At 43.1% G+C, this 13437-nt stretch overlaps 1 protein-coding gene across 1 annotated transcript in view; it reads right to left on the bottom strand.

Annotated features, from left to right (window-relative positions):
• ERC2 (ELKS/RAB6-interacting/CAST family member 2) overlaps positions 1-13437 on the bottom strand; it is a 2322684-nt gene that overhangs the window by 837826 nt on the left and 1471421 nt on the right. The window contains exon 14 of the mRNA XM_078661584.1: positions 3829-3989. Within this exon, the coding sequence (XP_078517710.1) occupies positions 3829-3989 (161 nt within the window). The remainder of the gene's footprint in view (positions 1-3828; positions 3990-13437) is intronic.

Genomic DNA, 13437 nt, shown 5'->3' with positions numbered 1-13437 from the left:
AAATGTCAAAATCTACACAAAATGAATAACAGAAACAGACTTAGGGCCATATGTATCAAGCCTTTTGTGATTCGCAAAGGCCGAAATTCGCAGAATTTCGGCCTTTGCGAATCGCAAACGGCCTTTTAGCATGTTTTGGGATGTATGAAACATACCCAAAATAAGGAATTGCAAAGTTGTGCGATTCCTTATTTTGCCATAGCATTTAGGGAATCGCAATTTTGCGATTCCTTAAATGCTATGTACGTAGCATTTTTGGCTAGCGAATTTTGGTTAAGAATTCGCAAATTACCACCAACTTGTAGTTGATGGTAACTTGCGAATTCTTCAAAAAATGCACAATTTGGCATTTTTGAAAGTGACATGAGATGCACACACATGCCCATAGGGCATGTATGTGCGCCACATGCACACACATGTACATTTCAGGGGTGCAGCAGGGTGTCTTTGAGACACCCCTGCACCCTTGAAATAATTCTCAAATTGCGATTAGCAAATTGCGAATTCGCAATTTGAGAATTATTTCGCAATCATTCCTATGGGCCTCCTGGCCCATAGGAATGCATTGGAAATTATTCCTTAATTGCGAATTCGCAAAATGCGAATTCGCAAATAAGGAAGATTAAGGTATTGCTAAAAAATAGCGATTTTTTTCATACATCCCATTTTGCAATTCCTAAATAGCGATTCCTTAAAAATCGCTATTTAGAAATCGCAAAATAGTTTCTTGATACATATGGCTTAATGTTTTGTACCGCCACTCTGTACAGATTTCATGATCTCTATGAGACAACGAAAACACTAAGTGGCAGGTCTAAAATTGGCCTAACGCACTGCAGAGCAGTTACAGAGTAGCCACGATTAATTTGGAAAATCAGTATGATTCCAAAAATGATACCATTTGCCATTCCGTATTTCAGCACACAGAACACTCAAAGCATGCACCTTTTGGAGGGTGCAGGGGAACTTTGCTGAATATGTCGCCTGAAAGTAAATTCTTTTTATTCTTAAGGACTGATTGGTAAAATATAAGAAGTAACAAATATGAAGCAACTTTTCAATGGAGCAGCAATGAGATTCGGGGCCCTCACAAACTGGTGTTTCAAAGCACTCACAAACGGGTGTTTCAAGGCACTCACAAACGGGTGTTTCAAGGCACTCACAAACGGGTGTTTCAAGGCTCTCACAAACGGGTGTTTCAAGGTACTCGAAAAACAGATGTTTCTAATCCGCCTGCACTGCTTGGAAAACTGAAATGAAGTTGCACGTTTAGAAATAATAACCAAATCAGCAACACACATTTTTAATTATTGGGCAGGAATTAAGTGGAGGAGTAAAGTGGATCATGCAGAAACTGGACCAGATTGTGATGTGCCAGATGAACTCCAAAATATAGAACTACAAAGTCAAAGCTGCAATCCAGAATCAGAAATGGAGTAAGAGCTATTGAAAATAAGAAAAACCCATAAAAGGTGATATGACATTTTCTATATGGTGAGTGCATACATAACGAGTTTTGTATCTCATTTTAGGAGGATCCTAAACAGCGATACACCCAGGCAGAACTTTCCTAGCAGAACTGGCTAATGCTGGAATATAATATTTCCAAGTGGAAGTGTTTTCAAACTGCTACGAATACATTCCACGAAAGAGTGTCAAAAATGTGAAATCAGCACCGGGAGCTGCATTGAACTTAAATATAAGTAACTGTATCACCACATAGACATGTATTAAAACATGAATAACTGCAAAGACCAGAGTGCACTGGGAGTTGATTCTCAGGTCAATTAACCAATGCCTGGCTCCAATATACAGAAAACACACCTGAAAGTTAAAAACGGTGATTTCATGGAGTACAGCTTTTTCCTGTATGTCTGTCGGTGCTTTCATATTTCTATTAGAATATTAAATACATGTATCTGGGATTAATAAATGATGAGGTCTATTTCACGACTAGACACAAAACTAGAAGCCCTTTAAATTGGATCCAAATATCTATCTAGGTAATGTGAATGTTTACCATTATCCAGTCTTAAAATATCTCAGTACACATAAATAATATTAAGGGTAAGTAAAGTCGTTGCCTGGAAAATAGCAATTTATTGTAACTCGTAAATTAAAGAGGATTTCAGTGGCAGCCAGATGGGTTTAAAATCCAAAGCTATGCTTGGAACTTAGACATAATGTAAGCATCGGAAATCATCATGAATGTTCTTAAATACACATTTTCTGCTTATCTCATAACCAGCAGTCGAAGGGCATGCCGCAATGATTTAGAATTCATCACACAAGTGTTAATTCTGGCAGTGTGTACAGATTGTCAGACACAGTTTAAGCATGCAGGACAGAAAAAAAACAAGAAACAGTTTGAGATACTGCACGCCTTGGATTGATTTAAAGTACCCTATTTTTCTCGGTCTGTGCTTTACATAGATTTTCTAAACCTGGTGCTAAATAATGCTGCCGTTTCTTGCCACTGTGAGAGCTTCTCTTTGTGGTAATCATATATACATTGATACTATAACAAGCATTAGCAAAGCCAATAGGTTTGGCATTGACTTTGCCAATATTTTTTGATGTCCTTTTAAAGGTTGATTACATCAACATCACAAAAACGTCCACTCAGACAGTAAACTGTCAATGTCTTCGCAATTAAGTTTTGCAAAAAGATTTAAAGGTGGCCACCCCTGTTTGTGCACGTCATCATTTATGAATGATTTTGAAACAAGGTTTTAAGAAAACATGCAAATATGTTAGGGGCAGTTTAAGTGATTTTCTGGAAATTCGGGCCATGTATGTAAGCCCTGAAATAAATACTGAGGGGCAGATTTACAATAAGTGGCGCTTCCCTGCATATCAGCAGGGATGCGCCACTTATTGCGCGCCATGCCACCGCCACCATGGATGCGCCGCATTTACAATGCGGCGCACCCTGGGGAAAAAACAGCACAGATGCGTCACGCATCTGTGCCATAAACGTGGCGCATTTCTGGAGTTGCATCGCAAACACATCTCAGCTCCAGCAATGCTCTGGGGGGCCCTATTCTTACAATGCTGCGTCAATCCTTACGCCTGTAGATTTCACTCAGCCACTTTTAGGAGGCATTCCTGCGCTGTAACGCACCCCCCCTCCCCCTGCGCAGGAACACCTCCTTCTGGCGCAGGGCTTTACAGCGTGACGCATCTCCCAGATGCGTCACGTTGTAAATACCTCGCACCATGGCACATCTTTTGCGCTGCCGCTGTGTCACAAAAGTGATGCAACGGTGGCGTCAACGAGGCGCAAGGGGCTTGTAAATCTGCCCCCTGAGAACTTTCTGAACTACAGGGTATCTCAAGCTGGGCCAATCAGAATATTCCACATTAGCTCTATGGGGAAAACTGCAGATCCTGAAAAAACACCAATGGACCTCCCCTTAGGCAGGAAAGGTTAGGGGTAGCCCATGGGTCCTCCCTTACACTGACAGTATCTGGCCATTTTGTTTTAATAGTGAGTGCTTTTAATACTCAGGGTCAAAACAGATGCAGAAATGGCTTTTTAGTAGACTCTGAGCTCGGGATGCGAATAGGGCAGTACACGTCAATATATAGAAACAACTAAGAGAAAATAGAGCTCCATTAAATTCTACTGGAGTGGGGAGATTTGTAGTGAAAGAAACCTATCCTAACAAAATTCTTCCCTTGAAAAAATCATGAGTCTTCGGCCGACATCGGGAATGTTGCCATGTTTTGGTGTTTGGTCGTCCCTACACATATGTTTGGAAATTATGTCTTTATATGAACTTTTAACAATCAAGAACATTACATATAAAATCAAAAACGGCTTACTTCATCTCCAGTATTTCTTCATGTTGCTTTCTCCTTTCCAATCTTAAATTCGAAAGTAGTCCCTCCTTTTCAGAAAGGGCCTGTTGTGTTGAGGAAAGGCGTGCTTTGGTAGAATCCAGCTCCTGCCTGGTCTTATCCAGGGCATTCATCATTTCTTCCAACTGAAAGATAAAACTTGCAGATTGTAATATTTGTACACCTTTTAAGTGCCATTGCTAGTGTCGTGAGTCGGCGGGAGTTCATACGTTTAATTCATGTATGCTATCACTTAACATCCCACAAAGTGCTTAAATTGAGCCGGTGGGAACCACCAACACTGGCACTTATTTTTCTACATCAAACATTTCCCAAGTGCAAGAGACGGAAGCACATTCAACCGGGAAAAATGAGGAATAGAAAGACTGAAACATCTTCAGAAAAGGAGAAAGAAGAAACCTGCAATAAACAAGATAAAAGGGGCAGAGTGTGTCTGGTAGTCGATGAAAGAAAGAGGTCTGGGTTGGTTTCCAGGCTACCAGACTTAGGGGCATATTTACAAACAAATTTTGGAGAGCAGTGCTATGCCAAATTTGGCAGTGCTGCGCTCCGACATAAAAAAAACACAGGGAAGTGCCGTATTTACAAAGATGTGGTGCTCCCCTGTGTTTCCGCTGGCGCTAAAAAGCAGCTTAGCGCCAGCATATGCACCCTGCCGCCATGTTGCAAGGGTGCCTGCGCTGCAGGGGCGACCCGGCCGCCAGGTTGCAAGAGTGTCTGTGCTGCAGGGGCGATTGTTTTTGTGCAGGAAGATATACCTTCCTGCGCATAAACAATCATTCACTGCAATTTTCCCTTTCTATGGGTGCTGCAGAATGCAGCACACATAAAAACAGCAAAAACGCAGAGAAATTAAACATTTTTCCTCGAATCATCATTCTAAGACCAGGTATTACCTGGCCTTGGTTTTTGGTGCTGCCCCAGCCATGTAAATCTGGGGCAGCGTAAAAAAGAAACGGGTGTTTCACTGCAACGCCCACAACAACACCCATTGCACGAACCTTTGCCGCAGCGGACTGCTGCGGAGAGCGGCATTTTTACAAGGTGGCGTTAAGCCACGTTAAGTGGCTTAGCACCGCCTTGTAAATATGAGGATTCACGCAACGCCACCGAAGCGTCAAAAAAGTGATGCTCCGGTGCCGAAAGGGGCTTGTAAATATGCGCCTTGGTGTGCGCTGCGCAGCAATTTAGTAGGGCCAGCAGCGGGCTTCTGAGCAGCTCTTGGGCTACTACAACACAGACACACAAATCACTAATTTATAATGTATACACATATTTTGTAGTTTTGTTAAATGAAAGTACAGTAATTCTTTTTGAGATTTTGGATGGCATCCCCTCCGATTCGCAAACAGGAATTGAACTAGAAAGTCACATTGTTGTTTCTAATGATTTCGACAAAGATTAAGGGGGGCTCCTGTATTAATGTCACTGGTTTCATTAACAGCTTAATTGGGGTTGTGTCTGGGCCTTTCTAAAGACCTTTAGTTCTACAAACCCTTCACATTTGGTGATTGATTTATGACCGAGTTCAGCCCCTGAAGCACTGTATTCAGAAATATTTGCATAAGCACTCATGCAATCCATAACACAGATCCTATCACAAACCCAAGGCGCGGGTCACACACCATTATTTAAGATATGGATGGAATTCACCGAGAGCCTCCTGAAACAAGCACTTATCCCAAATTACATGTTTTGAGGCTGAAAAATCCGTGTCACGCAAATGATGATGGTTCTCGGCCGGAACAAACATCATACCAACAAAATAACACATGAAAAAGTCTGCAATATTTGAACAGTTTGGGAAAAGGAGTGGCAAAAATGTAACTTTTTCAGTGGTTAACATAAGGTATGAGGATTGCACAGTATATCACCACCCCACTGCTAGTGCATGTTGGGGGTTGTCTGTGGCTGGCATGTGTAGGGAAGTAAAGCTACATACATAATTACACTTGATTGAGTCTTGCATGGTTGTGGGTTTATTGTCGGCTTATGTGGGAAGAGTGTTGGTGTCATCAGGACTGGCCGGATGGGGCTCCATTAGAGCGTATGGTGGATGGAAGAAGAGTAAAAGACAGACAGCTTACCTCTATGATCTTTTGGGGCCTTGCTCTGCACAGTAAGGAAGAGCTCCCTTGGATGTACTTGGACTTTGACTCTCTGCCCCAGTCAGATAAGAAGAATGCCACTTGAGGCCCTTCACAGCCCAATTTTATTCATAGATTTTGAAGTAGTAAACGGTGAGCCACATGTTGGTATTATCCCACTTTGAATGGGTAGAGGTAAGGGGTAGAAAGGGGTTTCAGGGCTCAGTGTTTGGTAGTTGGGTAGGGGGCATAATAGCCAGCAAGGTTTTTTTTAAGGTTCAGGAGTAATGAGTGTTGAATATGGATAATTAAGGGTTTTGCGGTCCACGGATGGCTATTCGTAAGGAGTAATAAAGGGGTTTTAGTTCATGGATGGGTAGTGGTGGGGGGTATTAAGGAGTTTTAGGATGGTTTATAAGTTTCATAAGAGGTTTTAATGGGTTCAGAGTGGGTAGTGCTTAGGGGTAATAAGGGATTGTGAGGGTTCAGGTAAGGGTAGTGCTAGCTGGTAGGAAACATAGTTTTATTTTAATTGTATAGAAGCCTTGCAGCTCTGTCAGTCTTGCTGACCTTCAATCATTCATCTTCCACAACTTCTGTGGTGGATGTGAAACTCCCCCTGGAGGCTCTTGCGGTTGTGCACTAAGTGGTCCTGAGTTCATCGCCTGGCCTGCGGTCAAGAGCGCTGTTAGATACGAGGTCCACTGGTGCACAGTCACCGACCCTGCCTGTCAGAATTCGACATTGGGCACTGGAAGCCGGGACATGAACCTTGCCTCAATCACCACGTGGGCAAAGCCTGCGCTGACGATCAGCCAGGTTAGTCCCTCTATGCAGAGGGTTCACCAACTCTTAATATTGGCATCAATGTATATTGTCAACTCCTCGGTCTGGGATTCAAGGACTCATAACTGAGGCACAGCAGGTATACATGTCTTCACTATAGCTGGAATACATACATTATCGTGATATCCATGTGAATAACAACATGGTTGGTGTTTTGTGCTTTTTGGTGCCATTTTAATTCAAATTTTAAACGTTCATATTGCAGGTTCTACTTATTGGATGTTGTTGTTTCGTTGTCATTTTATTTATTAAAGTATTCTCTATTTTTCTAAATTGCTCTGGAAATGCTTTGCCATTCATTTTCTGTCTTGTGTTTTCACGTATTACTGTTTCAGTGTTACATAACTACTTTACACATTGCCTCTAAGTTAAGCTTAACTGATTTGTCCTAAGCAACCAGAAGGTTATGCATGGGTTTATTTGGTGATTTTAATGGTTCACCATGGGCCTCACTGGTGACATCTAAGGGGTACTTTGGCCACCACAGATCCTCATTTCTCCAAGCGACTCCATCCCCCAACAATTTTCGTGCCCGGCAGCGCACCTGAAGCCAACTCCTAAAGGGGGCATGGCCAACCTCACCTAGCTCATCGCACTCTCTGCAATCCCACAGCGTGGACCTCTTTGGTGGTATCTAAGGGCTACTTTAGCCCCCATGCACCCCCATGCACCCCCATGTCACCAGGAGACTCCATTCCTCAATGCTCTTCGTGCCGGGTGGCATACCTGCAGCCAACTGCTGTAGGGGGCGTGGCCACCATAACCGTGCCTATAGCGCTCTCAGCAGTCCAGCGGTGCAAGACATGTGCAGACTGTGCCCGAGCGAAGCCAGGCCCAAGAGCGGGTTCGTCTGCCTCCATCCACAGGAGGCTGGGCTGGGCTGGGCTTGGCCACCTCTCAAACTTTGGCCTCCATTCTGGGGTAAGCAATTGTATTTTCTAGTTCTTTATTGACCCTGCCTGGCTGCGCTGTTGGGCCTATTGTGGGGGCATTTATTATTGTGGTTTCCACCCTGCAGCCAAATTTTATAAAGTGAAGAATCTGTTACCTGACCTTTTTCTTTTTCAAAAATCCCTTTTGACTGTGGAGTGAATTGGGACTCAACCCCAGTGTTCTTGTCAGGCCATTTATCTCAAGGTATTTAGTCCTTCAGCAACCTTGAGCTTACTTTGCCTACACGCCATGGGCAAAGTAAAAGGCATAGGCAGGTCTTCGGTCACACCTCCCCTCCAAATCCACCTTGATAGATAGGATTTTATAGAGGGTTATGGGGGTCATCTCCACAGAGATTTAACTGACAGAGAGGAGACTGTCATTGGGATCTGGGTTGCATTCGTCCGCACCATCAAATGCTACTAAAGTCTGCGTGCCCACTGTTTTTCCCAATTCTGCTCATTGTGCATTGGAAGGGGACTGTGTTCCCCTCTTGTGTCCAACACTTGCTGCAGAGTCTTCTGAGGTGTGCTCAGAGGAGCATTCTCAGATCCTGGCAGTTGCAACAGGGTCTAGACGACTGCCATGAAACAAATTTGCTAAGGTAGGCATTCAAGTTGCGCTCTCCATGGCTCCAGGCAGTGACAGGTGCCCTTGCACACTTGTTGAACAGTTAACTAGCACTTCGAATGGCGAGGGCTTGGTTTGTCAGCCTACCTAGACGGCTCAAACTCTGGAGGACCTAATTGGCAAAGTTAGAGACATTGTATATTCTGACTATTCCCAGTCATGGAGCGCATATTGGTTATCGAACAAGGATTCCAAGATATCAGGCACGCACGGTCCACAACAGCTCAGGCCACCTGGCTAGCCCTCACTGCTCCATCTTGGTAACTCTTACTATGGAATACTCTGGATCTGCTTCATCTGTCGACATTGCTTCTAATAACAGTATCCCAGTTGCCACTACCTGTTGACCCTCAGAGAACCAAGTTATAATGCCAGTAAGTGGGCCCAATGCCATTAAAAGTCAGCAAGGGGACCCTATTAGTCACAATAAACAAATCACTGGGAAATCTGGGCCACATGGTTCCATGCGCAGTCGGAACCACCCTGTGATGAACTTACCACTAGGCTCTTGTCCCTTTGTGGCACTTCTGACTGGAGTCCAAGAGCTACGCGAGGATCAGGGCAGGTCCGCTAGATGAGCTTACAAACAAGACACTGAACTGGCTAGTATGACACAAGGACTTCCCCCTTACTTTGGTGGATACAATTTTTCTTACCTGTAGGATGGGATGGAATGGGCCAGGCCCAATGGTTCATCCTGGGGACTATTATGCTGGGCAAAACCATACTACTCAGAAGCATCAATTCTTGCCCCAACTTGTTTGTTGGGATATTGGCAATTGTTATTTGCAGGAGAATGTGTCATTGAATGTTCGTGTTTCCAACTGTTTTCATGCTCTAGCAGGGCTAAGTGACTCACAGTTAATGTGGTGGCGCACTTGATTGCGCCATCTGTAGCCACCCGTGAAGAGTGTTGTAGGGACTTTAGCCCTCAGGTGAGTGGAGCCAGGGACAAAGTACTAACATTATGGTTGTAGGTGGTAGGAAAGAAGTTGCTTGCACCTCCAAGTCCCAGGTTGTGATGGAATCTGGTGCCAGGCCTGAACTAGAACAAGTTGAACTATCTAACCGCTTCTTAGAGGTGGCCAGGCCTGGTCTTAGATTAATGGGCAGTGGGCCCACAGACCCTGACCAGTTAACTCCTTACTTGTATCAGCCTTTTGTGCACCCTTAGAACCAGCTCCAATTGTACTTGGATGGAGATATGTCCTAGGGTCTGAGTGGTTTCTAACCAATTATATGGGGGTGTCAAATAGGGCAAGTAACCAAGATGTACCAGAAGCAACTCAACCAGCTCCACACACCATGATGCTTTCCTGGAAAGTAGCTGGTTGAAGGGCTAAACTTGATTGTCCTGATTGGGGCCACTTCATAGACTGACTAACCAAACGGGAATACCGCATGGGATATGTAAATTTTAGCAAGGGTGCAACAAAAGGTAGACAATCGAGGAGGACTCACAACCTGGGTCAATGCTACACTTGGTTGTGTGATAAAGGAGATAGAGATAGCAACTGATGACATTTTATGTGTTAGCATGTCCTTTCCTCAGAAAGTAGGACTCTATGTCTACAAAGTATACCTAAGACCCAAGGGGAATACATTGGAATCTCTAATCATTGAGCTGCTAACTTCACACAAGGCATCAGTGCCGACAGGTGTCTTAAAAAGTGTGGGTGGTGAGTTCAACTGTTAATTTGAACCTTTGGACATTGATACTTATACCCTTACTCAGGAGGAAGACCAACTTTGGTCCATCCCTGAGTTGGTGATTCCTTTCATTAAAAATGGTTACCCCCGGCTATTCAATTAAATGCTCTAATCTTAAACAAGGGCATATGTGCCTGCAATGGCAGAACCCCTTCAGATAGGGAAGAGAAACACACCTTTAACCGAATTCATTGAATTAGTCTTGTAGATTACATATTGGCTGATGTTAGGCTCTGATCCTATCTTTCAGACATTGTAGTTACAGCTAGACATTATAGCGATCGTAATGCCTTATTCTTGCCCTGGAACTTCTTGTATGCAGGGTGGTAGCCAGTCGAGTTGAGCCTTTGAACAGAAGGCTACAACTAACTACCAACCAGCGTAGAGTCAAGTGGGGTGTCATGGCACACTCCCAGGAGTTGGTCAGGTAAATTTACAGATTGGTGGAGGATATTGGGGAACTGATTGGCTTAGAAACGGCTCTAGATTAAGTTGAGACCCTAGTTAAGATTGGTGATATACATACCCAATTGTTTGAGGGCTTAACAAACAATATTTATGTGGGTATTACATGTGTGGTAAGTAGGAAAAGGCCAGCCTCCTGGTTTAACCAAACTTGTAGAATAGCTAAGTCAGCCTCAATAAAACAGAAAGACGGGTTGATGATACAAATTAGGAGGGAGGCATATAAAAAACCTGTAACAGAAGCAAAAACGGTTTGAAAATAAGAGAAGTGGGAAAGATGTTGGTAGTGGCAAAAGAGGGATACCATCCTACCTTTTGGAATCAAGTGGCCATGGGAAGTAAGGGGTATTACCACACTATTGAGAAAAATATTGCTGCTGTTGAATGGGTTGCCCTCTTCTCCGTTCTCTATTCTGTGACTGGGAAAGATGGCTTTGTTTTACCTGCTGAGGTGTCCCGCAACACTGCAGGATTGGGAGGGGGGCTGGGTGTGAGGAGTACCCAACTATTATGGGCCAGGAAATTAGTGCAACAATTAAAAAGATTGTCCTCAACAAAGTGCCTGGGCTAGACAAGATTCAGGGAGATCTGTTCCTGAGCAAGGATGAAGTTTGGTCCCCCTATTTTGTGGTATTTTTTTTAATGCCTTCATGAAGGGGTCACCTATACCTCCTTCATGAGTTGGGGCGGAAATCATACCTCTATACAAAAAAGTTTCATCATTATTACCAACTAACTATAGGCCAATAAGCCTTATTGACAGTATGCAACATTTTCCAGCAGAATCATCCTAGAGAGACTACAAGATTGCACGGCAGATAATGAGATACTACCTCCTCTCCAAGCAGGCTTTCTGGATTGTACCTCCACTGTAGATCAGGTGCTTTAGCTGCAAGTAATATCAAGGAAAACTGTGGTGCTAGGGGGTGGCCGAATATATGTGGTGTTTGTGGACTTACGGTCCACTTTGGTTTGGTTCCCAGTCCCTTTATGTGGCAGGTGTTAGCTGACATGGGGATCCCTCACTGATAGAATAGATTGAGAGCTCAGCTTTTACCGAATACGTCACATTAAAATCTGGTACCCGAGACGATGAAAACTAAATATTGGCATGAGTCAGTTAGTAGAATTTGAGTGGCCTCCTTGTACTGTCTATTAACTAAATTCCGGCATTCAGGAATTAACAATTTTCCTGTGCTAAACCTGTATGCTCTGCATAAAAAGGGGCATGGTCCACCGTTTTCTTAGTGGTTCCACAAGACCGACACACCCGCTCAGTAGGTCCATTGATACAGGCCCACTTGGCAGTGTATCAGCGCAGTGGCAAAGACCCATATATAAATTGGATATATAGCTTCCTTGCCAGCACAGGTTCAATCTCATCTAAAAACTGTTCTGCTTTGTATTCAGCCTTCAACTAGAGAAGCGTGTCTGTCACTGGACCTCGAGAGGACCGGGTCAGGATAAAATGCAATTTATATCGACCATAATTTCTCTTGAGGTCTCCTGTGGAAGTGGAAGATTCCACCCTCGGGTCCTCCCAGAGTATAACATTCCCCTCTACCTCATGGTCTCTCTATCATATTTAAACCGGGGGAGATGTTTTTTATCTACTACATTTTTTATCTACTGGATAATTGTACTATATTGGCCTAAAGAGAACTGGCGTGATAGTAATCCCTTTTGTGGATGTAGTTTTCCAGTTGAATAATGAGCCCAAATCATTGATTGTATTTGCACAAATAAAGTCTTATCTTTTTGTATTTTATCTGCTATGTTATTCTCTTAAGAAAAGAAAACAATGTGTATTTCTATTTATATGATAGGATCGTATCTGAATATGTGTTTTAACTGTTTTATGATTGCATAAAGTGTTTTTTAAGTGTTCTTTTACGTCGACATGCCGAAATAAAGATGATATGATGATGACAATGATTTTGATTATTATTTGAGATGGGTTCTTATACCACTCTACGAATAATCCATTTTCCTACACCCTACAATCAGTGGAAAGCCAACTCAAGGTCCTGCTGAGCTCATAATCAGTTGTTATTCACCTATTAGAGTTTCAGCTGCTGTTTTTAAAGATAGATCTGACATTTATGTGCCAGATTGAAATATAGAATGAGGAAAATTGATTCACTCAGGGCTCTCCTCTTCTGAGTACCAAGAGTCATCCAGAACCATGCCACCTTACATACCAAATTTGGCTAACCACTCAGCTCCTGATAACACCCAGATCTCTTCAATGTTATGACCTTGGTGATCTTCACTCACTCTAAATTCTCATCTGATAATACCCAGAGCCCACAGAGTTACTCATGTTTCTGTTCTTACTACTGCATAGACTTAGTTACATGTTAATCTAGATAATACACAGATTATGCCCTCTTGACAAAGTTGTCTTCTAATCCTATTCCCCACAGTGCACGAGATACAGGTTCAAAAACGTTAATGTAATCATTAGAAAAGTTGTGTGACTAGTTGAAACCCTGAACAACAAACAGAAAATCTGCTGAATTGAAACACTGAACAACAGCACGTATAATAACAACCATAGATGTTGTGTAAGGAACAGTGATGCCCTGGAGAAACATTGTTTACCCTTTAAACTCAACAACACTCTTTAGTGCATTGCAGTGGTATGAAGGAATTCAAAATAAAGTGATGCAAAAATGTGACAGGTGAAAGCTTCAATTAAAATCAGCCAGTGCCAATTACTCTGGCTGCATTCCAGATCTTCACTGTTTAGCTCAGTGTGCCATTTCAGACAGAGACCAGCCTCATTCAGCATTCTTGGCTATTCCAAAAAGTTCTTGCCAAACCGAGGCCTCACATCCTTGGACCATTGTTCCTTTGCCAGATGTGGTACCTGACTATGTTAGGGAGAGTCTATAGGCCT

This window comes from Lissotriton helveticus, chromosome 9, assembly GCF_964261635.1.
Source record: "Lissotriton helveticus chromosome 9, aLisHel1.1, whole genome shotgun sequence".
NCBI classification, from domain to species: Eukaryota; Metazoa; Chordata; class Amphibia; order Caudata; family Salamandridae; genus Lissotriton; species Lissotriton helveticus.
This window is presented reverse-complemented; position numbering and strand designations above follow the sequence as displayed.